This window comes from Ambystoma mexicanum, chromosome 14, assembly GCF_040938575.1.
Source record: "Ambystoma mexicanum isolate Mex_15411 chromosome 14, UKY_AmexF1_1, whole genome shotgun sequence".
NCBI lineage: Eukaryota > Metazoa > Chordata > Amphibia > Caudata > Ambystomatidae > Ambystoma > Ambystoma mexicanum.
The window spans coordinates 308,192,899-308,220,790 of record NC_090940.1 but is presented as its reverse complement, the minus strand read 5'-3'; the positions used below and the strand labels follow the sequence as shown (position 1 = coordinate 308,220,790).

The window sequence follows — 27,892 nt, the reverse complement described above, 5'->3', positions numbered from 1 at the left end:
AGTACACATGTCCTGCGCTCTGTTATCAATGTTACATTTTGCAATTGTTTTGGTCAAAAATGCATTGCTTTCCTGAGATTTTTATAAATAAATATGTTGATGTCCATAGGTGTTGGCGATAATTCTGGCCGCAGTGTTAATCAGGATCTGCAAGCATTTATTATCCAATTTGGGGGCTCCTAAAAATAATGAATTACAATAATCCACCCTTGAGAAAATAATGGTCCAAGCTAGAAGTCCAAGATGCGTCCTGTGATAGAAAAAGGTTTAATTTGACAGAGGAGCATGACATTAGCTGTATACTTTACTTTGTTACTTATAAGAAGCAGCTATCATGCAACTGCTACACCAGCTGCACACATATCCGTTTGTTTTTGTTTTTTTCTCTTCTCTCCCTCTCTCTCTCCCTCTCCATACCAATGATACATAAGGCGCTATACAAATGCTAAGCAGCATAACATAATGCACCAAAACACCCGAAGGCCTAACGGCGCACGTAAAACAAAGTAATAAAACGGACAACACAAAAGGTAAACACCTGTTCTGTAGGCATGGGACAGGCATTTGCTAGGCCTCTATGTGACAAGCATTTGCTAGGCCTCTAATACCATGCACAAGCCAACACCTTTGGCTTTGCCAAAGAGGTTTTTTAACAGGACTTCAGTGCAAGTACACGCGCACTGCTTATAAATCAAGTGGGTAAAGGCACACCTGGTTAATATATTTTGTTTGCACCAGTAGCTCCTTTGAAGCTCCAATTAAACAATTAACTCTCAGAAGACTGCTTTAAAATAACACTGGCAGGCACTGGGGAGGGGCAGGAAGTGGGGGGGGGAACGAATGGCCATAGCGATTAGCATGGTCATGGGCAGTTAATAGATTAATACATTACCAAACACCCCCACAAGATGTGGGTCACTCCTCATATCCCTCATCGCTGTACCCAAATGCAACAGTTTGGGCTAAGAAGCACCATCTAAATAGCCAAAACTAAAAATGGCAAGGCTGCATGGCAAGCACGTGGCAAGAACTGGGAGTGGTAACAACTTCTCATCAACAAGCACAACAGTGCAGAATTCTCGCAGATACTGCTACGCTCACAGGAGTGGAATGTTTGGCATTCCACTTTCTGCCCTTCGGGTATGCCCAGGTATCCTCAGACGGATAGCTCAGGGGCAACATGGTCACTTTGGAAGCAAGACGACACAGAGCAACATAGGTTCGATCCCCGGGTGCGCGCTCAGAAACCTCTGGGTATTAAGCGCGTTATAAATAACCTATCCTATATCATATATGCAGAACGTTGGAAAGCAGAATGACCCGATTACTGTACGTTTCCATCAGTCCGAGTGACTTGCATGATCCAGCGATTGTAATTCCCTGGAAAAATGTATGCCATTTTGTCCAGTCACAGTGGCCAGAATGGTCTGTCCAATCAGATTGGCTGAATAGTTTCCCTGCTGAACAGGAATGTTTCTGCCAATCTGTGCGAGCCAGTTAGGGGACGTTCATTTCGGCGATTGGTTTAGCCGCGTCCCAGCAGGTCACGCAGATGGCGGGGAACGCCGTACGCATTTCTCTATTCCAGTCTGCGCAAGTGCAGTGTCCCGCCCAGCCTTATGCACATCACACCTTGCTTTTACAGCTTGTGTTATTACATTAACCAAGCGTCAAAGACGTCCCTGTGTCTGCACTGCTCCCCGTGCTAGGTTTACAACTCTACATGAGGGATTATTATCATGCGAGAACACATTTACCAGGTTCATTTATATCCAGGTCAAATATATTTTTAAATGCTTGTAATTTTGTTATTGTGGATTTAGTCTTTGTTAAAAGATGCCAGTATGACCATGTCAAAAATTAAACCTAGCCCAAAATACGACATAGCTTCTGTATTGGCAATGGAATCGCCAAATGCGGTCCTGCGTGCATACTGTCCTTTCTGGGTGGCCATTCTAGGTAGTGCAGGCAGTTCACACGCGCATTCTTCTGTGATTGGCTAGCAGCCTGCCCATTACTTGCCCAAATGGAGAACTTCTGAATTATGCGCTTGCCGGAGGCCTGGAGCCTGACTGAGCTACTCAGCCCTTAAGCCAGATAATTTCACTACATCAGGTTCTGGAAAGAACAGCGGTTATTACAGCGCTTAGACTCAGGAAGGATTATGTTTGCCATGCGAGTGCTACCAACCACAGGATGCAGCAAGACCAACGATCACTGTATACGCTGCTCACCTAAAGGCTCGGCTAAGCCCCATCACACCATGTTTGCGTTTAACGATTTCTCCGGATTTGCAAGTTCACATCATGTAGATGTTTTTTCCCCCCGCGAATTGTCCTGAAATACTTCAACTAGGAGCATCGCTTCTTCTATATGCCATGCAGCGGTAGTTACAAAGATGTTCATGTCCCCTCAAAAAAATGCCTGCGAGCCTGAAAGAGTCAGTGCAATGGTTCTCCAACATGCAGGCCAGGGAGCTGCTGCCATAGCCAGGCCATTCCATCCCCCAGGAAGTCCAGACGCAGGCTCAACAAGGAGATCGAGAGGTTTGCAAAAGCGGAGGGTTTTGTGAGGCACACTTGCCTGAATTCTCTTCCTTCCCACTATACGACGGACAGAGTACATCTGTCGAATAAAGGGAACGACCTGTTCCTCACGGTCATCCTGGGGGCACTCTTGAAGGCTGGGTGCAGCTAGTAACATGGTAAGTTTGAGTGGAGCATGGGTGCATTGGGGGCGGCAGAGAGGTCACCCCCAAAGCGTGGCGGAGTTTGGGGCTGTCCTAGCCAGGGAGGAGAGTCCACCGCGATGGGCACTAAGTCCATTAGGGACACCTGATATTTCTCACCTGCAAGATTCAGTGGCCCGAGGAGGAAGTACTCTGTGCTGTACAAAGCTGGAGCGTATGTCTGGTGCCTTGCGAAAGCCATAGGTGGCAGAGGGACACCGAGAACATTCAGCAGTAGAACTTTGCCCTGCTTGTGGGCCACTTTGACAGTATGGTCGTGAACCATGATGCTTTTGGGCTGGGACTGCCCCCGTGTTGTCTGCTCCAATAAATTGTGACCTGTTGTTTCCAAATGTAAAACCAGTGCCTGTCTTTTTTTAGTTAGTAGGTTAGGTTCCAAGGTAGGTTACCTCCCCACAACAAGAGGGGTGGGGGGGGCCAATGGGGGCTGACACTGCTAAGTGCAATGGTTCAACATGCAGGCCAGGGAGCTGCCGCCATAGCCAGGCCATTCTATCCCCCAGGCTCTGGACAGAGACCAGCATTTTCCCACCAAAGCTATCCAAGTGTTGGACACACCGATGCATTTCATGCTTTGTGTACTCAGAACAAACCTTCATTCGGTTGCAGGAAAGTGGCAAGCATGCCTGATGAGCGGCGCATTGCCGGAGGATAACCATTTCTGATCCTTTAACAACAGACTTCTACAAGATTGTCCATACACACACACACACTCCATGTTCGATGCTCTCTAAAGCCCCTATTGGATTAAGGCCCAGAATTAGTACTTTGATTTAAAGCATCATTTAAAGTCGAAACAGGATGATATAACATTGCTTGGAAGGCCTTCTGACCCCAGAGGTTACATAAAATAGACATCCATAATATACACATCCTGACAGATATTTGCGGATTGTAATGAAACCATAACAATCCATGGCCTGATTTTTGGAATGTCTTCAGGCGAGGTAGATGACTGTCGTTTCAAGTACATTTGTCAGAAGAGCAATGTCTACCTGGCCACTTTGCATTTTAACCTCTTAAATGCATTTTAATATTATTGCAAGTTGGATAGTTTAGAGAAGGCTGGGGAAGGATGTGAGCATTCATTACCGCAGCAAGTTCTTGCTTTATCTCAATAACTATCATGAGATTTTCATGTATGATTGCATAATATTGAATGTCACTTCATACTTGAGTTGTTACGACTCAACTCCATAATAAAACCTATTAACCAATTGACAGACATTGATGTCAGAAAAGGGCCAACAGGCCCCTCCCCCAAATCCCCCGCCGGCCTCTTGCTCCACTCAGGGCCCATTAAGAGTTTGGCGGACAGTATTACCTCCGTTATTCACCATTTTACTATTTCCTTTGGACTCCATTGGGGAGATGTGTTGTTAATGCACAGGCAACACCTGCACCAGTAATGCATGTGTGTGGAGATCATTACTGACACGCAAAAGTAGGTGGATGACAATGCATTACTTACCGTAAAAGCATTTCTGGTGGTTGTATCTGCTTAGATTCACATGCTGTGCATAGTCCGACATCCAGTGGTAACTGCGGAGTATTGCATTTTGTTTTTCGTAGTCGAAAAGGGGACATCGACAAGGCATGTCTGTAACCTATCCCTATAGTGACATGCAGTGTACCCACAATCCCTCACACGTCGAGGTCCCTCTGTTTGTATTTTTTCTGCCCTGCCCTGAGAGAGCCTATTAGACGTGAGCGAGTACAGAAAAGAGAGATATAGAAGAAAGTCTATGTTCCTTCCATGCGAGCGGGGAGCAAGGGTGGGCGCATGTGAATCTAAGCAGATACAACCATCAGAAATGCTTTTATGGTAAGTAATGCATTGTCTTCTGATGTTTGTTAACCTGCTTAGAATCACATGCTGTGCATGGACTAGCGAGCAGTACCCGGAGTTGGAGGTGGGTTGTGAGAAGGAACAGTAGAGAAAAGATGTCTTAATACTGCTTGTCCGACCTGGGAATCAGATCTAGAGTGGGCATCTAGACAGTAGTGTTTAGTAAAGGTGTGAACAGAACTCCAGGTTGCTGCTTTGCAAATGGACAAGAGGGACATTTGCAATGAAAGCTATGGAAGCCCCGGTGCCTCGAGTGGCGTGTGCTCATGGCTTAAAGGGTAGTTCTCTCTTAGCAAGAGTGTAACAGTGAGTGATGCATTGTACAATCCATCTAGAAATAGTGGATTTCGAAACTGCATCTCCTTCTCTTCCTGCTGCCACCGAGACAAAGAACTGATTAGTCTTTCTCAATGGTCTAGTTCTTTCCATATAAAACATCACTGATCTGCGAACATCCAGTGTATGCAGGCTCTTCTCACCTAAGTTTGAGGGCTTTTGAAAGAACGTTGGTAGTTCTATTGACTGGTTAACATGGAATTTAGAGAAACATTTTGGTGCAAACCTAGGATGTGTGCGTAGAACCACCTTATCCTTGTGAACTGTAACAAAGGGGTCTAGTACAGAGAGCGCTTGTAGTTCACTTACTCTCCTAATGGGGGTGATAGCTATTAGAAAAGCAGTCTTAAGAGTGAGGTCTTTAAGTGCTGCTTTGTGCATGGGTTCAAAGGGAGACCCCATGAGCCTGGTTACTACCACATTTAGGTCCCATCCTGGAGCGGGGTTAGCTATGGGAGGGTGGATCCTCTTCACTCCTTCCATGAAGGCTTTAATAACTGGGACTTTCCACCATGACACTTTAAGTTGGGAAGTGGTGTATGCGGAAAGTGCAGCTAAATGGACTTTAATAGAGTTAAACACCAAGCCTGAGTCTAGTAGGCGAGTCAGGTACAGAACAATTTGTGTGGGAGAGCAGTCAACTGGGTTGATGCTCCTTCCCCCTACACCAGATGACAAATCTCTTCCATTTGCTAGAATAACAGTGACGAGTGTTAGGCTTTCTAGCCTCCCTGAGAATGTCCATGCATCTCTGCGGGAGTTGTAAATGTCCAAATTCTATGATCTCAGGAGCCAGGCTGCTAAGTTAATGGTCTGAGGGCATGGATGTAGTGTACTGCCCTTGTCCTCTGACAGCATGTTGTACGGGCAGGAAAGTTTCACTGGAGGAGATGGGGACATCTCCATCAAATGAGCGAACCAAGGTTGTCTGGCCCACATAGGGGCCACCAGTATCATGGTAACTTGTTCCTGGTGCATCTTGTGCACTATCTTGGTGAGAAGGGGAGTCGGGGGGGAAAAGCGTAAACATATTTCCCTGACCATGGTATCGATAGACCGTTCCCCTTGGATTGGTTCGGGGGTACCTGGAGGCGTAATCTTGGCATTGCGAGTTCTCCAGAGTTGCGAACAGATCTATTTCTGGGAATCCCCATTGTGTGAAGACGTCGAAGACGATGTCTTCGTCTAACCGCCATTCGTACTCTGAGGCCAGAGGGAAGTCTCTGCTGAGTTTTTCTGCTAGCAGATTGAGTTCCCCTGCTACATGTTGTGACAGTAGGAACATGTGTCTGAGAGGCCACTTCCAGATGTTCTGGGACAGCTTAGACAGTCCTGGAGAGTGAGTGCACCCCTGCTTGTTGAGGTAGTACATGGCTGTGGTGCTGTCCGTGAGGACCATCACTGTCTTCCCTTGTAGGTGTGCCTGGAAGGCTTTCAGTGCCTTGAACACAGCTAGAAGCTCCAGTAAGTTTATGTGCTTGGATGCTACGCTTGGAGTCCAGACTCCGTGAGCAGTCTGATGGGATAGGTGAGCCCCCCATCCTGTGAGGGATGAGTCTGTGGTTAGAGTGGCTTCCACTGCGGGGGTGGCGACTGGTTTCCCTATTACCAGGTTTTCCTTCGACCACCACCGTAGCGAGAGAACCAAGGCCTGCGAGACCACCACTAGATCGTCCCATTGTCTGCTGGCTGTTGAGCCACTCTTGCATTGGGCGGATGCGAAGGCGCGCGTGAGGTACCAAATAAATACATTACGCCATCATTCCTAGTAAGCGCATTGCTTTGCGTACCGTCACCTCTCGATCAGTCACATATTGAGGGATTTGAAACAGCATGTTTTGGACCCTCTCGTTGGAGGGGAAGACGAGGCCGTCCTTTGTTCGAATTAGAGCCCCTAGGAATTGTTTGTTCTGGCTGGAGTCTAAGCTGGACTTCTTCTCGTTGATGGAGAAGCCCAGTTGAAACAAAAGGTCTACAGTCTTTTGGGTATTTCAGAAGCATGCTTCGTAAGAATCCCCCGTTATGAGCCAATCGTCGAGGTAAGGGTATTCTGGGATGGACAACCTGTGCAGGTGGGCCGCTGCCACTGCCAGTACCTTTGTGAATACTCTTGGCGCTGATGCTATGCCGAAGGGTAGCACTCTGAACTGGTAGTGTTTGCCCTCTATCGTGAACCTGAGGTATTCCCTGTGCGCTGGCAACATTAAAATATGAAAGTATGCATCTTTCATGTCCAGTGTTGTCATGTAATCTCCCTGTGAAAGCAGGGGGATTACCTCCTGTAGAGTCACCATACGAAACAGGTTTTGACAAATTTGTGCGCTGGGCGCAAATCTAGTACAGGGCACATGGTTAAGTCCTTTTTGAGTACAAGGAAGTACACTGAATAAATACCTTCCGTTACCCGGGATAGAGGCACGACCTCTATAGCTCCTTTTTCTAGTAGTTCGTCCACTTCTTGAAGGATGGTGAGGTGTTCTGGCGACATGCGTCATCCCCTTGGGGGTCGGTACGTAGGGGAACTGTTGAATTCTATACAGTAGCCGCGGTCTATGGTTGATCTAGTGTCTTGATTGTGTCAAATTCCTTCTTTGCGGTCTCTAGTGCCTCATCCACCGCCTTACCAAAGAGGTTTGCATCTTCTATAGGTTTCTTAATAAGAGATGCTTGTGTTTCAGGTTTAAAGCCTGAATTACGTAGCCATGCATAGCGTTTGAGTAGGATTCCTTGGACTAGGGAACGCCCAGCCGTCTCTGCATCATCCAGAGTATTTTTAATGATGCTTTGGTTGACTAAGGTCCCTTCAGTCACCGTGGCTAGAAGGCGAGTACGTAGGGGTTCGGTACCTCCTCAATGTCCTTACGTAGTTTGCTCCATTGTGCATCTGCGTAACTTGCCAGCAAAGAGTTGTTGTTGCCAATTCTTGCGGAAAAGACAGCTGAGGCTGTAATCCTCTTTCCTAGGGCTTGCAATTTTTTACCCTCTTTATCTGGTGGTGCCTCGCTAGTTGACAGCGGGACCCCTGCTCTCTTCCTGGTATTTGTCACCACAAAGGAGTCTGGTACAGAGTGACCCCTGATGTATAACGGGTCCGATGGAGAAGGACTACATTTTTCTATACTCGGGTTGACCCCTCTGATCAACGCGGGAGTGGTTAATGAAGGAATGATTTGTCTCTTTACTGAGGCGAGGAGGGGAATGGTTTGGCTGACAGGGGATTTCTCCTTAATGATCTTTTCTACAAAGTCGATGTCAGTAGAAGTTTCTCCGGTCTCGATCTCGAAATGCACTGCTGCCTTGCTTAGGAGTGCATTAAAGGTAGGTTGATCGTCTATAGGAGATGTATTCCTAACAGGCGAGTCTTTGGGTGGGGACAGGTTTATGGATTCAGGGTCTGAAAACGCTGATGGGGACTGCCAGGGCTGTGAAGCGCCTTTTTCTGGGTCTTCTCCAAAGCCCCCATTACCCATATCCGGGTTGTCTTCAAAACCTTCCTCCTCTAGGTTTTGTTCCTCTTCATTGCCTAAGAATTCATCATCATCCTGAAAGTGGGGGTCCTCTCCAGTGAGGTCATATAGATCTACATCCTCTTGAGGGGGGATCAAACAGCCTGGGGTACTTGGCCCTGGGATCCTCCTGAGGTCCCTCTCTTGATCTCTTGGGTGTTGGAAGGTTCTGTGTCTCCATAAACCTCTCCATTTTGTCCATACAGAACTGGAGTCTCTCTAGGGTTTCTTGAGGTACCCCGGAGCTGTCAGGGGGAGAAAAGGGAGGGCCTTCCGTTAGAAAACGCTTCGACCTATCCCATAAAGTCAAAGAGAGGTTCCCCTCGCCTTCTGAAAAGCCTTCTGGTAGGCTAGGAGTCCCTCTCGACGGAGCGGGCGGTTCCTGCCTTCCTTCTGACCTTTTTGGCATTTCCCAGGCCTTATGAGCGGTAACCGACATCTCTTTCGCCGTCCGTCTCTGGCTATCGGTGGAAATAATCCTCACCAGGCTCTCGACAACTAAACTGTCTGTCGAGGGTACCTCCGGCGTCGACGTTACAGGCGTCGTTTGCTTTACGCTGACGGGTGCTCTCTGCCGGTGCGCGTCGTCTGGCGGTTTAGTGATAGCGCCCTTATCTGGGGGTAGCCCAGTCACTAGTCGCGTTTGTGGTTGCGAGCCGGGCTTCAGACTCTTACGGTCTGCGCAGGCCGCCGGTAGGACCTGCGTCTCCGTTGGCGCTAATGCTCTCTTCGTCTTCGACGAGGAAGAGCCGTGGGTTGTATGTTTATGGGAGTGTTTTCTGTGTGCGTCCTTGTCGCCGGGGTGTTCATCCCCATAAGCAGGACGTGAGCCGAGCTTGTCGGGGCTTGGGACGGACGAGGAGCGTGAACGCTCCTTAGAAAGGTCTACGACTTCCGAAACGGACGTCAGGTTGTCACATTCCTCGTCACTTTCTGCAGCGGCGGGTGATGAATCAGACCTAGACATGGCGTAGGCTGCCCACCTCTTGACCCTACGGTCTTTCTAAGTCTTCGGCTTAAGGAGCTGACAGGCCACACAGCCGTCTTCTTTGTGGTCGAGGGGCAAGCAACGGTTACACCGTTTATGCTGGTCTTTCCAGGTAAATTTGCCTTTGCAAAGTGGGCAAAACCTAAAGGGTGTCCTCTCCATAGCTGAGGAACAGATTGCATGTGACAACAACCCCGAAGGAAAGGGAGGGGAAAGGGAAAGGCATTCTCAAAGAGAAACAATAAATGTCCCACGACCCCACTCTCCCTACTGTATTTGGCTGTCGAGGCCAGGCCACGTGTTCGGCGAACGCCGAACAACCTTCTCCCTCGAAGACACGGCCGTCGGAGATCTTGATCGGCGGTGAACAGCTTTGCAGCTACGACGCCGAAGGAGGGATGTAAGTAATAATATAAGTTAAGGGCGACCAAAGGTCGAATAAAGTTTTTTGCAATGTCTCTCGAGGAGCTACGCATATAGGCGACCAATATCTGGGTGGAAAAAACTAATCTGAGGGACCTCGACGCGTGAGGGATTGTGGGTACACTGCACGTCACTATAGGGATAGTGTTACAGACACGCCTTGTCGACGTCCCCTTTTTTACTACCGAAAAACTAAATGCAATACTCTGCAGTGACCACTGGATGTCAGACTATGCACAGCATGTGATTCTAAGCAGATTAGCAAACATCAGAAATTTTGATATATGCTTCCAAAACCATAATAGTGTGAAATGGCATGACAGGCAGTATTCCGAAATGCCTCCCGTTTTACCCTTACAGTGAGGTCCGTCATGTGAAGCTCACCTTTGCTCTTGCAGTATTGCATCCCAGTACCCCCTCGCCCACACACATTGGCTCGGCACAAGACCTTTTCCAGTACTGATTTACACCACCTCAACGCCACTCCTGCTGGAAAGGGGCTCCATGCATTTTCCAATACCCTTCCTGGGGAGGATTTTCAAGAGCTCCTCCTTCCCCCCTCCTTATACCCAAGATGCCTACTCCTGTGACCTTCCTGGTTCTAAAACCACACCTACATTATATGTTGGAATATGCTCAGATGTACTTCCATTATACCCCACCTGGCCGCCTCTCTTCTTGGAGGTGCAGTTAGAAGTGCTTGGCAAAGCTAGCAACACCAGAGTGAGTCACCATTAGAAACAGTGACTAGAAGACTTTGAGAACACTTGGTTGAAATCCAAGATGTAAAACATGTCTGGGGGATAATCAGGTTGCAGTTCGCTTTCAAAAGAGCACTTAATATTTCTCCTACGATGTTCACTTTAATATATATTCAATATGTTACATTAAGTATTTTATACTACTCCAGTCACCACTGAAGTGGTTTAACAGCACTGGAGCTTGTTCAGGGAGTGGAGTATTGTGCCCCTTGCAAGGGTACCCCATACCATGGTCTGCAAGACAAAAGGGAAGTGCAGCAAGGGAGGGGTGATGGAACGGGAAAGGTTAGGCGCTCATGAAACACGTGTCGAGGTAATAAAGGGAATGAGGTTTAGGGCTAGAGACGTGTAATGAAGTAGAATAAGCCTTTGCTTTCATCTTGGAAACTCATACCTGGACTCTTGAATCATCGGTCTTTAGTTTGGTGATGAGACATAGAAAACCAAGCAGACTGCTCCAAGCTAACGCAGCGCTAACCATGAAGCCAGGAGAACATGGCTTCCGTTTCTGCCGATTGCACCGCTCCATGGCCCAACACTTTGCCAATCTGCATTTCCCCAAACTCTTTCCAATTGGCAAGCATTACCTCATCTATAATAGATCATTCACCAGTCCTATACTCTGTTTTCTGGTTCTCTCCCCATGCGTGCGCTCTGGTCTAATGTATTGAAAAACGCTGTTGCCCTCTCTGTGCTCTGTCTCAATGTTAATATTTAAGGGTAACTCTAGCCCTTGCTTTTATCCACTTCCTCTATACAGTGGGGTTATTCGGCTCAGTTTCCTTCATCACTGGAATGTTCTCCAGAGAGTAAGCGAGTGCAGGAGACTCATGTGTGCAGCTAGACTGAATTTTCGTTGTGGGAGATAGCTGCATTCTAATGGCAGAGGTGTTGTGCGATGTGTTTTATGTGTCTTAAGCGCGCTGCATGATAGCAAATGCATGCAGGTGGGTGGCTATGCCTTAGGCTGTCTTCGATTAGCATGGGCTGTGATACGCACCTGTGGATTCTGGCTGTTTGAGGTTGTGGAGTGGATTCTCTCTTGTGGACTGCTAGAGTTCTTAACCCCCCCCGCCCCCCCCGTCACGCTGTACTTTTAAAGTTGGGTTCATTACTGACCAAGGCCTACCTGGCACGATGTTCACTTATCCAGAGAGAATGCACGTGTACATCAGGGTGCAGGTGGGAAAAGCCAGGTCTTGAGGGCCATTCGGAAGGCGGTGTGATCTTCCATGTTTCGGATGCTAAGGGGAAGTGAGTTCCAGATTGACGGGGCTTGGACAGAGAAGGTGGACCCCCCTATTCTTGTCGATTTGAAGGGCGGGATCACAAGGCAGAGTGCAGTGGTTGAACGAGGGTTTCGGTTGGGTTGGCAACAGGTAAACTTCTGTTGAAGGTATTCTGGGCCAGGCATGTGCAGGGTGCGGTGGGTGATGATGACTTTGAAAATGGCCCGTCGCCTGATAGGGAGCCATTGGATGACACTGAGGGCAAGGGTGATGTGCTCTCTTGGGCCGAGGGCCATGAGGAGCCTGGACTCTATGTAGCTTTCTGAGGTGATAAGTGTTGTGCCAAGAGCGTGGAGTGTGATGTGGTCAATGGTGTCAAAGGCGGCCTAGAGGTCGAGGAAGATCACTGCGATGCACCCTTCAGAGTTTGTGGTGCATTTGAGGGCCTCCCAGATGGAGACTAGGGACGATTCAGTACCACAGAGTGGTCTGAAGCCGGACTGGGTGTTGTTGAGGAGGTGGTGGAGTTTGATGAAGCAGCAGAGCTGGGCGTAGGCTGTTTGGTTAGTAAGTCTGGAGAGGAAATGGTTATTGGAGATGGGTCTGTAGTTGGATGGAGGGAGGGGGGTCAACGGTGGCTTTTTTAAGGGGGGGGGTTGATGTGTGAAGTCTTGAATGGTGCTGGGAATAGGCCTGAGGAGAGGGGGGAGTTAATGATGGCTCTAGCAATGCCGCCAGTGCAGGTTGAGGAAAAGATTTATTTGAGGAGGGCAAGGATTGTTTGGGGAATCCGAAGGACGGACTCTAGCAAGTAACTTCAGCAATTCAGGTGGAGAAAGAGAAGAACATGGGTGAAGGGGAGATAGGGTTTGGGTGGTCGGTAGGTAGGTGGTGATTGGGAGTTTGAATAGCTCTGCAGGAATAAGGGAATAAGTGACCACAAATTATGGTATGTGGCGGTTCTTGGGCCTGCTAAGACCTGCACACACTGTCCTGTTGACAAAGGTATTAGAGGTTGGCCGGAGTAAGTCATTTCATGGAAAAGGGGCTGTGAAAACAGGCAACCTATAACTTAATATAAAGCCTGTCCACAGCACACAGCCCAAAGTGAGCATTTTCTGTTTTTTTAATAAAAGCTGATGTTAGCGCCCAACTTAGTGGTACTCACTTCAATGCCTTTGGAAAGAAAAGAGGCTGATCAGCGCCGAAAGCTGCAACAGGCACACCGCCCACTGTGCAATCTTACCAGCAGTTTAACTGATGCCAAGGTGCCCATAGAGGACCACATTCCAAGACTCCGGGCTCTGTAGAGTATGTGCCTTGCCCCCGAGTGACGAAAGCTGCGCTGTTCTACTGAATGCAAGACCAAGCCGGGCAGAACAAACCTCACCTTCGTACCGGATCGCTTTGCACACGATTCAAACCATGCAACGTTATTCTGTGAACCCGTGTGCAAGCAAGACTCACCTGCACGGCGCAGCCCAGCATCAGCAGCAGCACCTTCCTCATTTCTTCCATGCTTTTGCCTGCAGGGGAGAGAAAGCAGGATAACGGAGAAATTAATGCAAGGCGACTCAACAGGTCCAATGTTAACATGCATTCATTAAGCGCTCACTGCAAACTAAACTGTGGCGGGTGCTGCCAGCTCTCTGGAAGACACAGCGGCAGTGTCTCAAGCGCTGCTCTGCATATGCATCCATAGCATTCGTGTGAGGTGCGGTTTGGTGCAGCAACACGTAAAGAATGTTCCAGAACTTTGATCCTTACAGACGGACGGCCAGATTCTCGTCCCGCTCACCTGTGCATCTGGAGACGCATCGAAGCTGGGGTTATCAAGGCCCTCTAGGCTTCCTCTTCTAGCATAGCGTGCGTGCGTTCCCAGCCAATCCCAAAGGCACGCGCTGACTACAGTATTTTTGTGTGACGTTATGACGGAAGCCGGTGTGCAAATGCTTAAACACGCAGCAGCAAAGTCAATACCTTTGTATGGTGAAAAGGAGGATGTGTGTGCGTGCAAGTGGTGTGCATGTGCACACACGCTAGACAGAGGCAGGAGTGAGAACAATTCAAGAAGGATGTACAGATGTCTGAACAAAGCCAAACGTAACTATGCGTTGCTGAAGGATGGTGGGGAAAGGATGAATGAACGCATGCAAAAAAGATGCCAGTAAGATAGGGTGACCAGATTTAAAAAGTAAAAAACCGGGACAGGGCAACTAACATAAAAGTACGACTAACTGTTCAAAGTGCCTGCCAAGGCACAACACTTCAGTAGCGTTTGGAGAAGAAGGGGATTTAAGCGTTACTGTTCAAAGAAACACATATTATAATTAATTCATCACAAACGAACACTATCTTAAGTTGTAAAATGCCGCATTTCTTTTGTGAGAGATTGTGCATTTGTGACTGCCAGCCATGAAGACGTACTAAAAAAACCGGGACCACTGCAATTTCCAATGGAAACAATCTTGAGAAAAGGGGAGAGAGCACCCAATTCCGGGACAGTCCCGCAAAACCGGGACGTCTGGTCACCCTACAGTAAGAGGGTGGAATGGTTCAATAAAAGGATGAGGAAACCGGCCTTTCCTGACACGCAACCTGTCTCTGTAACAACTTAACACCTAGAACTGTCCCCTTGAGTCCGACGCTTCAGTAAGGACCTGGAGACTCTACTCTTAAAAGAAAATCTGGCCAAGCGCTGATCATCGTTCCAATCTACCCTAATTCTCTCCATCTGGTGGCCTTCCCCCCCCTCTCCTCCCGCTCCCTCCATCCTCATCCTCATATTCATATCCATGCCCACACCCACCCAACCTCCTCTACTACTTATATACCCCAAAACTAAAAAAATGGGTGTTCTGTTGTAACATTAACCAAACTAGGGATGGGCAAACCAGTTGCAATCAGGCAGGAAACTTACCTCAACAATGGCTCGACAGATTCAAACCTCTTCGGGCTGAATCGTGGAATGATTAGAAAACGTTCAAACCAGAATTTGAGCTGCTCGCATAGATATATGAATATGTTATGGTCCAACTTGGCTGGAATAAAACTTTATGGTAATTCTGAATTCTGGGATACGGGTGGCCGAGGAAACGAGGCACTGGAGCATCATTTCCTGCCCAGAACCATTCTGTTGCAGAAAGAGGAGCAAGGCCTCACGAGCTTCATCTCAAGCCATCCTTTCTCAAAATCCCCATCTAGTTTAAAAGTTGCATATTAGAATTGTAGCTAAATCCTTTCATTTTAGAAGAAACTGGTTATTTTGGTTTAATTTATAACTAAGCAATATGACCCGAGCGGCAGGGGCATTACCGACTCAGGTAATGCCCCGAGGCCCATAGTTATAGTTAACAAAGGCCCTGGGGCATTACCCGAGTCGGTAATGCCCCTGCCGCAAGGGACATATTGCTATTAGCACCCCGGCCCGCATTATCTGCGTGACCGGGGCACTAAAAGCATTTTTTTCTGCCCCGAAACGCTGCAGCGTTTCGGGGCAGAATAAAGAAGAACAAAAAAAAGTGACCAAGAAAATGGCCGCCGGGAAAGGGAAAACGAAGTCCGTTTTCCCTTTCCATGGTAGCCATCGGGCGCGGACGCCATGGGGACAGAAGTGTTCCCAGCGCGCCCGCTCTTGAAAAAGGATCAAAACGAAGGTAAGTGGGGTTGGGAGGGCAGGAGTGGGAAGGTGAAAAAAGTAAGTAAGTAAATAAATAAATAAATAGCGTACCTGCGTCCCCGACGAGGGAAGCCTCCAGCTGTGTGGAGGCTCAGAGCGGGGATGGCCCCGCTCCCAGTCTCCACACGGCAGGAGGCTGCCATCGTCCCCCGCCGGGGACCAAGGCATAGAAGGTAAGTGGGGTGGGAGGAGGGAGGAAAGGGGGGAAAAAAGCCTTACTTCTGTCCCCGGCGGGGGGGCGAAGGCAGCCTCTCAGCCATGGGGAGGCTCGGAGCGGGGATTGCCTCGCTTCGAGCCTCCTCATTGGCTGAGGGGTTGCCACGCCCCCCGCCGGGGACAAAGGCTGTGGAATCCCGACAGAGGGATTGCCGGCCTGGTAATGACTCGGCAAGGGCCAATCAGAATGGCTCTTGCATTCTGATTGCGCCCTCGCCGGGTACTAATAGAAGCTATTTTGATTTGCAGATGCAGTGGCTGCATATTATAAAAAAGATGGCCGTCATGGATCTGGAGAAGGCACTACGTAGGACTAGTCCCTTTTCCCTTTCAATGGTGGCCATTGCTGGGTCAGTGAAGTGCCCGGAACACTAGTGTTCCCGGCGCAGAAGTACAGAGAAGCACAGGTGGGTGGAGGAAAGGGGGAGAGGAGATGTTGAAAAGGGGGGTGCGGGAAGAGGGTGTGGGGGGAGCACACACTTAACAGTGATCCGTAGGGGAAGATGGCGGCCTCCAACTCTGAGGAGGCTCGGAGCGGGGCTTTACAGTGTGATAAAGCCCCAGTTCTGAGCCTCGTCATTGGCGGGGAGGCTTAAGCCATGCCCCTGCCCGGTACTAATCTTTACTCATGCTAATTGTTATGTTTATTATGTTTTTCATGAAGTTAATGTAAAAATCCAAACAAATTATTGACTTTCTAGCTTCATACAAAGAAAACAGAATTTGGGACGCAATATGTTTGGTGGTATTTACGGTGGAAATTCTGCTAAACTCTTACTTTTACCGCCACTTGGTCTGGCAGAATTGTCGCCAGATTACAATTGCAGTACCCGCAGTGCTAGCCCCATTTTCAGAGTTCATAGCAGTCCAGGTGGAATTTGGAGGAAATACCATGGTGGTAATTCTGTCTGCGGTAATTCCTCCACTTTCTGACATTAAAGTGGCCAATTTAACTCCAGCACTTGAACTTAACTCAAAATCTGCAATTTGGCAATGCGGAAAAAGTGACAATTAAAGCCAATATAAATGGCAATAATAGAATTACCAATATTTTTTTTACCACATCGCCAAACTCATAATGAGCCACATTGAGCCAGTGCTCAGAAAGCAAGCTGTCTTTTGTCTGTTATATCAAACTTATTTTCAGAACTTTGTTCATAACTGGGAATGTTTTCGTCTTTCAGTTTCCTTTAGTATATAGGGCAGATTAAAATCTATATTTCCCTATGGTTTAAAAAAGATTAAGCCGATTGAACTGAATATAAATTGATTGTTCAAAAAAAACTTTGGCCCAATTCAAACATTAGTGACCTATTGGCTGGAATTGGATCATGCCGATTTCAGCCGCTTGCAAGTCGAACGGCATTTACCAATTCAGCTCGATTCCACTCGCGAGCCAGCTATATAGAGGCTAGAATAGTTTGAGCCGAATTAAACTACTTTTTAAATGTCAAACCGGTATTAGAGTTGAGCACTTAAGTCTTGCACATCCTTAACCCAAACTCCTTGTGCCAGTGCCTTCATCTGGGGTGTAATCACTCGCTTAAGAAGAGAAGGCTGTGCCCTCGGGTTTATATTCACGGTGAGATCCGCATTCCATAGACTCTCCCCGGTCATAACATAGGGTATGGAAAGTAAAATGTTAAGGGCCATTTTGAAATTACTAGATATTCGTTACAGATTAAAGGCATTGGGAAAATGGTGACTTTGTTTAAAAATCCTCTCAATCCAGCTGTGTGATCCTGGGCACGGTTTCTTCATTCCTGCACTTCTTTAAGGACAATGGGAGCCAACAAAAACCTTTTAAAACACCCTTTTCTCAACAGCTGGGAGAACGGTCAAGCAATTAAAACAAACGCCCAGCTAAGGACAATCTCAACACACATGCAAATCTTTCGTAACCAATCGCACTTACTCTGTTTCTTGGGCTGGAAACGTTTCTCCTTCTGCTCCTCTTTGTCATGGAGTTCTACAAGGCTTTGTACGTGTGCCTCGCCTTTTTTCTCTTTTCACCTGTCCTCTTGCTGCTATTTCTTCTTTTGGGCTTTCCCATCACCTCTATCCGGATTATACTCAATTTTTAATCAAATTTTCTACCTGAAATTCGCACCATTTTGTCTCATCTTTGGCCATTCAATCATTAATGTTCGATCACTACCTCATGTTAAATTCTTCTAAAACGGAAGTTCTTTTCTTTCCAGCTTATACTATTACTGCTCCTTTGCCCCCTCCTATTTCACCTCCACCCCTTCTGTCCTCCCACTTTCCTCGGTCATCTGCAATCCAGGAGTTTACCTTGATTCCTCCCTTTCCTTTTCTAAGCATATTTCTTCCTCTGCTTGGTCTTGTAGAGTCCATCTCTTTGATATATGTAAAGCTAGACCTTATCTTTCTTTTCATGCCACAAACATTCTCATTTCATCTCTTATTTTCCCTCTACTCTTCTATTGTTCCTCGTTACTTTTCGGCTTTCTGCCTCTCACTTATATCCACTTGAATCTATCTATAATTCATCTTATTTTTTTTATCTGCTCATGACTCCATTAACCGTGCCCTCTCTTTGCGCTGGCTTTCTTTTAATCCTCAACTAACTTTAATTTCTTCCGTCTTGTCTTTAAATCTCTTCATAATCTTGCTCGTCCCTATCTTCCGTCACTTGTTTCTTTTATTTTCCTACTCAATCTCTTTGCTCTCAAACTATTCCTCCTCAGCGTTCCTCGTCCCGCTTGTGCTCAGTCCCATTTCTGTTCTTTTACTCTACTTTCCCTTCTTCATTGGAATGTGCTTCTATTGGCTCAATGTTCTCTTTCATCCTATTCTTTGTTCCAGGCTCAGCTCAAAGAATTTTTTTATCTTCTTTGTCATTGCTTGTTTTTCTTCATGTTGACACCTTTTGTACCGTTTTAATTAAAACGGTACAAAAGGTGTCAACATGAAGATGTCCAACTTGGCGATCCTTGGGAGAGCTTCTTTAATCGACCAGTCCCAGGGGAACAAACCCCTCCGTGGTCTTGCCGAATGCCAGGGGAACAAGCCCTTCCCCTGCTTTGCTGGATGCCAGGGGAACAAACCCTTCCCTGGCCTTGCTGGATGCCAAGGCAACAAGCCCTTCCCTGACCTTGCTGGGTGCCAGGGGACCAAGCCCTTCGCCGGCCTTGCTGGGTGCCAGGGGACCAAGCCCTTCGCCGGCCTTGCTGGGTGCCAGGGGACCAAGCCCTTCGCCGGCCTTGCTGGGTGCCAGGGGACCAAGCCCTTCGCCGGCCTTGCTGGGTGCCAGGGGACCAAGCCCTTCGCCGGCCTTGCTGGGTGCCAGGGGACCAAGCCCTTCGCCGGCCTTGCTGGGTGCCAGGGGACCAAGCCCTTCGCCGGCCTTGCTGGGTGCCAGGGGTTCAAGCTCTTCGCCGGCCTTGCTGGGTGCCAGGGGTTCAAGCTCTTCCCCGGCCTTGCTGGGTGCCAGGGGATCAAGCTCTTCCCTGGCCTTGCTGGGTGCCAGGGGATAAAGCTCTTCCCTGGCCTTGCTGGATGCCAGGGGATCAAGCTCTTCCCTGGCCTTGCTGGGTGCCAGGGGATCAAGCTCTTCCCTGGCCTTGCTGGGTGCCAGGAGATCAAGCTCTTCCCTGGCCTTGCTGGGTGCCAGGGGATCAGGCTCTTCCCTGGCCTTGCTGACTTTGGGAGACTGGGTTCTATTTAGCATGTACAATGCTTCTTTAGTAGTTTCTGCCAACTCCACTGGGACGAGGAAGAGTAAGAATAATAGTCTTCCTACTTTCTCCTGTGTTTAATAATGGGGAGTAATTACTTAAACAATGTTTGTCTTGATGTCTTTAATCGTAGAATACACTTTTCCTCATCATCAAACCTAAAAGCGTGTTTTCATCCACAGCTCGTGTCCCAGCTTTTCCGTTGTCAGCCGCGGTGCCCCTGCCCCCACCTCCTCTGGGGATATTGTCGTTTATCTGCTCTCTGACGTTGTTGGCACCATTGGGCAAAGTTGTTTCCCCCTTGTCCTAAAGAGGTTCTGTAGACTGTATCCTGTAGCGGTGGGACCGCCTCTGTAACTTTCCCCAGCACACTTCCAATGCTGGTAAGAATGGGCTGACAGCGTGTCTGTGGGCGTTTCACAAGTGGTGAGATTGCCTCTGGCGTTCCGTACAGGCGTTGCCTGTGCCACGGGAATCAACACTGCCTCAGCAGCAGTTTTGCTTTAGGTAGCCCTCATTACTTGCAGCATGTTTCCTCTGCCTCCCGCAGTAACAGAGACATCCTGAAGCCCGCCCACATCAGCAGTCCGAGGCTTCAACAGTGGTTTCATCCTCTGTGCCGCCTTCCAGGATCATTCACCAGCATAACCTACGCTCGAGGGCTGTCTGTTCGGGACGCCTCGGGTCACCGGCTCGTTCTCACCCAGAGTATCGCTGGTATCACAGCCTTGTTAAGGTGGCGAGCCATTCGGCAGCTCCCAGCTTTGCCGCTCTGCGCTCCAGCTCCTCTGTCTGCCCCTCGAAGAGGATCACGTTTCCCAAGTTCCTCCTATTTCCTTCCTCTTTCAGTTTCTGGCCCGCAAGCTGCGAACTGCCACCACCACTTCTCCACTCAGGACTGCCTTTCTCTGCCTTCAGTCCTTCTCCACCTCCTTCCTCCACCACAGTTACGGTTTCTGCTATCACAACTACTGCTAGCCCTTTCAATGCTACTGCGACCACAACTACTACTTTGACGATCAACTGTGTTTTGTCCTTCTCTTTTATTGCAGGACCTGTTAACAAAGGGAAAAGCAGGACTAACAAGCTTACAGTTCTGGGCCTCCCTATGTGGCCTCCTCATCGCAGTACTCAGGACACATGTAGTTCAAGTTACTGTTTTTAGCAATGCCTGCTGGTGTAGCATTTGAGTGGCCAAGAAAGACAAAGCTGTGGGACGCTTTGTGCTAAGTCTTAATTTTAGTATGGGAATAGTGCTTGTTCTGTCAACAAAAAGGGCGACAGCTTCATTGATATTGATTGTTTATTTGTATAGTGCCTATACACAATGTGTTTCAAAGCGCTTCAAGGCGGGACGGAACAAGGGAAAATACAGTTACATTCTTAGAAGTCCTTGAAACAGTTCAGAATGGGAAAAACTATCAAATCATAACAGATAGTACAAGTGCATGGAACAATTAGGGAGAGGAGAGGGAGGAAGAAAGGAGACAAAACTAGCAGTAAAATTACTATGCATGGCCACAATTGTGGCAGTGCAAGAGTGACAAGAGGAGGGGGGGGGGGGAGGTGAAGGGGAGAGGAGAGAAGGGGTAAGGAGAGGAACAAAACAAGTGACTATCCATAAAAGGTCAACAACTGTTCAAGATGGTGCTGGGGGCGGGAGTGGGAGGAGAAAACAAGAAGGGAAAGGGGGGACAGACAAGCTGTTATCAAAGGTCAAGAGACCGATGATAAGAGTAAGTTCTAAGATATAGGTTAGAGGTGGGGGGGGCGCAAGACGGCTGCAGAGACAGGCAGCTATGAATGACTATGCCTGACGGCAATTGGGAGTAGTGCCGAAAATTGACAGAGGAAGGGAAGGAGGGGAGGATAGGATGAGGGAGGAGAAAAGGAGGCGGGAACGGGGCATACAGGCAAGATAGGGGATAGTGGGGGGCAAGAAACCATCACAGGGGGCAAAGGTTCACCACAGTGGGTTCATCCACAGCCGTGTGCACAAAAGACTATATTCAATTCTCCACCCAAAGTGGGTTACTTGAATGAGGTTAATGTGTGCTACCGAGTGCTCACATTGAAACACACCTTACAGTCTACAGCAAGGGTCTGCAACCTGTGGCTCACCAGATGTTTTGAACTGTAACTCCCATGATCTCTCCCCATTGACTATGCTGCCTAGGGCTGACAGGAATTGTAGTCCAAAATATACAGAGACCCAATAGTTGCAGACTACCTGGTCTATGTGTTTCCACCTTTACAGAGCCCACTCCCGCCTTCAAACTAGATCCCGCCCCGCCCCCCTACATCCCATTGCAATGTTAATTTCATCTTCAAAATACAACTATTCATATATTTCGACAGAACAGAATTACTTAACTACAGCTGCTGGCAAGAGATTCATTTCACCGAAGTAGTTATGAAGAATGCGCAACATAGTTTTCTCCATTTCTCAAATAGCCTGCACTGCGCATGTAGAAATTTGAGATGCGTGCACATGGCACTGGCATGCACAGTATCTGCAGGAATGAGAGCCGGTGTGAGTCTCCCAGAGACATGCATTAGAACTGGATGCAGGCTCATACTGGCCAATAGGGTAATTCCCAAACACAAAATGCTAATGTGGGCCAGTTTGATAAATTACTTCACCATGCGGCCAGTGGTTTTGACCAGTGTTGCTGAATATTCCTTAAAACGCACAGTTTGCATTACATTTGATCAGAAACCTCCCCCTTGGGTACTTACTCAAACAGTCTGTCACAAAAGGAATTAATTGCCATTTGCAACCGTGGGGCATGTGGTGTCACTGTCCAGTTGACAAGAGGATGAGTCCTCTGTTTATTGTTATAGTTTAGTGGGCTGTGTCCCACGTGTTGCAAAGGGGCGGGGTTACCACTCAAACGGCAGTTTCGTATCATGACTGGTGAAGTAAAGAGGTGTTGCACCCCAGCTCCTGAGTCGGCTCCTTATTGTATGAATGAGAGTGCGGACTGGTAGCGCGAGGAGGTCCACCCCCAGGATACCACATTGGCGACGAGGTGGACACGCGTCTCCACCGTGCCCGCCACCTCAAAATCCAAGCACTCGTTGCGTGCAAGCAGGCACCACTGGAGGCGCGGGATTTTCTCCCGGTTGAAGGCTCCCGGAGACAGTGGGCCGGAGTGAGAAGGCTCCCCACTGAAGAAAAGAGCTCCGCGCGGGCCTCAAATAGGCTTCAACGCGCACCTTCCGCGGGTGGAGCAGCCGCAGCAGCTCCCCGCGTGACATCAATCCGGGCGGGAGAGGGGGAAAACCTCTCCCGCCGACGGCAACAATGCCGGCAGGCGCACCTTTAAATCACCTGCGGGTGGAACAGCGGCTCCCTGCGCACACCTCCGGGCGGTCGAGGAACACTGGCCTCCCGCCAGCGGCAACGGCAGGAAAAGGAAAACTCCAGCGCATCACCGGGCGGTCGAGGAGCACTGGCCTCCCGCCAACAGCAACGGCTAACAAGGAACGTCGAAAGGAGCAGCGAAAGCACGGTCCTCCCACTGCTTTCCCCACGCACAGATAAGGGTAAGCTCAAGCGCCCCAACGCGAGCAAAACCAGGCCCCCAGGCACGCAGCGCAAAAAGTGGAGCGCCCTCCCCAGCGCCAAAAGCCCAATAGGAACAAAAACGCAGGTAAAGGAGTGCAGGCTCCCACAACAAGACCTCAGGCCGCACCATCAAGGCAAGGCCACACGGGCCCGCCAACACGCGGCGCAGTGCCCTTTTGGCATCCAAGAACTGCGGCACACAAGACAGCAGGCCACACAGGCCTCGCCACGCCAAGAAAGCACACCTCAGCGCAAAAGAGGCAAGAAAGCAGCTAGAGACAACTCATGAATGGCTCGGAAGGGGAGTCACTTACAGTCCCAGTGACCCCAGCCAGACTAGAGCACAGAAAGATGACAGACAGCCTCCTAGCCCAATTACCAGCAAACTTTGACCTCACTGACACAGGAACCCTTGGGTCGAGATGGAAAAGATGGCTGAGAGACTTTGAAGTATGCCTAAAAGTGGCCGGATCACTAGAGGATGAACAAAAGTTAAACCTCTTAAACCATACCGTAGGCTTCAACGTGCGTGACATCCTTGATGAAATACCGGAAAACACCATAGACACTTACGCCAAGCTAAAAACAACGCTCACAGAATATTTCACGCCCCACACAAACGTAGACTATGAACGACACGTACTCCACACCACCAAGCAGAACAAAGGTGAATCCATAGACGCATTTGTCATGAGACTAAGATCAAAAATACACTGTGATTTCAACAATTACTCCAATGAGGAGGCCCTCAGGTCGCAGAACATAGTTGGGTGCAAAAGCGCAGATTTTCGGAAACGGTTACTACAACAGCCGAGAAACCTAGAGGAAATCCTGCGTCTGGCACGATCAGACGCTGCCCTCGCGGCGCAAGTGGAAGGCCTGGATGACAAAGATCACGCACGGCAAGCACGAAAGCATCAACAAGTTCGAAGGACCAGCGAAAACCAACAGTGAACCCTTCTGCTACCGATGTGGACACGAATACCCGCATGAAGGAACGTGCCCCACCATGGGCCAGACATGCTCCGCATGTGGCGGTGACAACCACTACAAGGCTGTTTGGTTGATATTTCGCAGCAAAATGATGGGAGCAGGAAGAAGCAGAAAATATACAACAGAACCGGAGCAGAGCCAGCCCACCCAACATTATAGGGCAGCGCACCAAAACCACGAACAAGGGCGGCACAGACACCACGATGAACAACCGGAAAGAAGGCAAGAGAAGAGATACTGGAGGGAGAACAAAACCACTCCATCCAAGACAAGGAGAAGACCCAGGAGATATGTGCGGTGCCTCATAGAACAGTCACAGTCAGACAGCGTGTCAGGTGCATCATCAGAAGAGAGAACCCACAGACCGGAGAAACACCAAGAAACACCGCGGAAAAAGGGATATCTATACACCCTTGGAAACGACACAGCAAAAGAACACAGCCCAATACTAAGAATGCAAATCAATCAAACAGCTGCCAAATTCTTGATAGACACGGGAGATACCGTGAACATGATCAGTGAGGAAGTATATGAAAGCATACCAAACGCCCCTCACCTACAGCCAGCACGAGCCCTCATCTATCCTTACAGCTCAAAAACACCACTGGCATGCAAAGGGTTATTCATGGCATCATGCCGATACAAGGAACATGAAAAAAACATCCCCATGCACGTGCTAGAGGCCGCCACGGAGAGCGGATGTATTCTAAGCTATCGGTCTGCCATAGAGATGGGACTCATTCACATATTGTACCGTCTCATGGTGCACAAATACTTAGACCCAACGGCAAGCATCGACCAAGTTTTCCCAGCATTATTCAAAGGCCTCGGCAAACTAAAGGACAAACAGATCGAACTTCACATCGACACCAGCGTCCCCCCCAGTAGCACAACACTATAGGGGTATCCCCATCAACATTCAACAGCAAGTGGAAAATGAACTGACCAAGCTACTCGAGGCAGACATCATTGAGCCAACGGAAGGCCCCACACCATGGGTCTCACCCATAGTGCCGGTGCCCAAGAGGGACTCCCCCGACATCCGGATATGTGTAGATATGAGGAGACCAAATGAAGCCATCCTGAGGGAACGACATCAAGTTCGTCGAATAACAGACATGGTGAACCTCTTGAATGGAGCGACAATATTCTCCAAATTAGACCTAAATAAAGGCTACCACCAGTTGGAGCTCAACAAAAACTCCCGATATATTACAACTTTTGCCACTCACCTAGGTCTATTTCGCTACAAGCGGCTTAGTTTTGGAGTATCCTCCGCAGCAGAAATGTTCCAAGCAGAAATTCACAATGTCATCAAACACGTGCCCAACTGCTTGAACTATAGCGACGACATCTTAGTCTTCGGTCAAACTCAAGAGCAACATGATGACACGTTAATGAGAGTCTGCATGGCCCTAGAAGAAGCCCAACTAACACTCAAAGAAAAGTGTGAATTTCGCAAGAAGACACTCAGGTTCTTTGGACACATTTTCGGAGAAGGGCATGAAGCCTGACCCAAAGAAAGTTAGCGCGCTCCGTGAAGCTGAACCACCCGCGACGACCTCAGATCTCCGATCCTTCCTAGGACTTGCAAGCTATTGCACCAGATACATACGAGATTTCGCATCCATCAGTGAACCTTTCAGAGCTCTCACCAAGACTAACACCAAATTTACCTGGTCACCTAAATGCCAAGAAGCATTCCAAATCATTAAAGACCGCATCTCCGATGCCCGAAACATGGCATATTTTGACCCAAAGAAGACCACGGAACTCATTGTTGACGCCAGTCCCGTAGGCTTAGGTGCCATCCTCACGCAGTTGGATGACAAAGAGGAAAGTGGGAAACACAGTGTCCTACGCCAGTCAAAGCCTCTCCAAAACGGAGCAGGCCTACTCTCAAGCAGAGAAGGAAGTACTAGCAGTCGTATGGGCCTGTGAGCACTTTCACCTCTTCCTATATGGAAAACCCTTCATAGTGGCAACAGACCACCAGGCACTCATCTTCATCTATGGCAATCCTCACGCAAAAATGCCACCAAGAATAGCCAGGTGGGCACTTCGATTACAGGACTACCAATTCACTATCATACACCGGCCGGGGAAAGAACAGAACCCTGCGGATTTTCTCTCCCGCCATCCTAGAGAACAAGGTGGACCAGAACCATCCATTGCTGATCAGTATATAAGATATGTTATCCACAGCTGCACACCACAAGGGCTTGGCATTGAACAAATAACACGGGAATCTAACACCGACCAAGGAATACAAATCATCCTAAGATGCCTAGAAACAGGGAGATGGAAACACGCAAAGCAGATTCGCGAAACAATGAATGATGACACAAAACAAGACATCACATGCTTCCTAGCTGTCAAAGAAGAACTCGCAAAGTCAGAGGAAGGGCTACTTCTAAAAGGGTCTAAGCTTGTAATCCCGAGACGTTTACAACAGAAGGTTCTAGAAATAGCACATGAAGGACACAGGGGCATTGTATCCACAAAAAGGATGCTAAAACAAAAACTTTGGTTTCCCCAACTGGACACATCCGTGGAAGAACTACTGAAGAACTGTCCCACCTGTGCCATCATAAAGCCGCACACATTCCCTGAACCGCTAAGCATGACCGCACTGCCTGAAGGAACCTTGGAAGAAATAGCCATCGACCATTTTTGGCCCATGGAAGGGGGTGAATACATATAAGTAGCCGTGGACGAATACTCAAGGTATCCCGACCTGCAGATAGTCCCGTCCACCTCCGCACATCACACCATCCCAGCACTGGATCGGATGTTCGCAACCTACGGAATACCCAAAGTAATCAAATACGACAACGGACCTCCATTCACTGGACAAGACTTCAGAGATTCGCATAATACATGGGTTTTCACCACAGAAAATTAACACCTTTGTGGCCTCAGGCAAACGGTACAGTAGAAAGATTCATGAGTAGCATTAAGCGCACGACACAAATTGCGCGCCTCACAGGAGAACCTGTTGAAAAACTGCTATGCCAACTCATGCGAGACTACAGGAATTCCCCACACAGCACCACTGGGAAGTCACCATCAGAAGTGATGTTCGGGCGAATGCTCAGAACGCGACTACCTCATGTAGCCGACGATGAAAACCAATATGAAGACGACGCTGAAATGAGGATAAGAGACTCATGAAAGAAAACATGAAACAAGCTGCCGACGTCACTCGTAGGGCCAAAGGAAGTGACCTGGCACCAGGGGACATGGTAGTGGTACGACAATCTCAACAGCGCAAAAATGTAGCTCCCTTCAATGAGGAGCCACTCATGATCGTCAAGAAGAAAGGATCACTCATCACCGCGGAAGGGGATCGCCGGTCCATAACCAGAAACTCCTCACTTCAGACGGATGCCTGGCACCCAGTATGCAGGTGACCCAAGCATAAATGACACATTCTCTCAGTGGGACGCTCCATATGAGGGAGACAGGGAAGACTCTGGAAACGACATGGCACCCGAGACATGGGCAGAGCCATCTGCAGGAGTGGATTATCGACCACAGAGAACAAGAAAAAAACCTCATCGAAGAAATGGACGGAGGGCGTAACTAAATGTTTAGTGACGGGAGGGTGTGGTGTCGTCACTGTCCAGTTGACATGAGGATGAGTCCTCTGTTTATTGTTATAGTTTAGTGGGCTGCGTCCCACGTGTTGCAAAGGGGCGGGGTTACCTCTCAAACGGCAGTTTCGTATCATGACTGGTCAAGTAAAGAGGTGTTGCACCCCAGCTCCTGAGTCGGCTCCTTATTGTAAGAATGAGAGTGCGGACTGGTAGCGTGAGGAGGTCCACCCCCAGGATACCACAGGGCACCATTTCATTGGTGCCCGAGACAATGTTATGCCCCACCCCGACC

At 48.7% G+C, this 27,892-nt stretch overlaps 1 protein-coding gene across 3 annotated transcripts in view; it reads right to left on the bottom strand.

Moving 5' to 3' along the window:
* Positions 1 to 27,892, bottom strand: part of CCDC88C (coiled-coil domain containing 88C) — a 916,777-nt gene that overhangs the window by 569,961 nt on the left and 318,924 nt on the right. For all 3 annotated transcript variants that reach the window (XM_069637440.1, XM_069637439.1, XM_069637438.1), the window contains exon 5: positions 13,309 to 13,367. In XM_069637440.1, the coding sequence (XP_069493541.1) occupies positions 13,309 to 13,367 (59 nt within the window). The remainder of the gene's footprint in view (positions 1 to 13,308; positions 13,368 to 27,892) is intronic.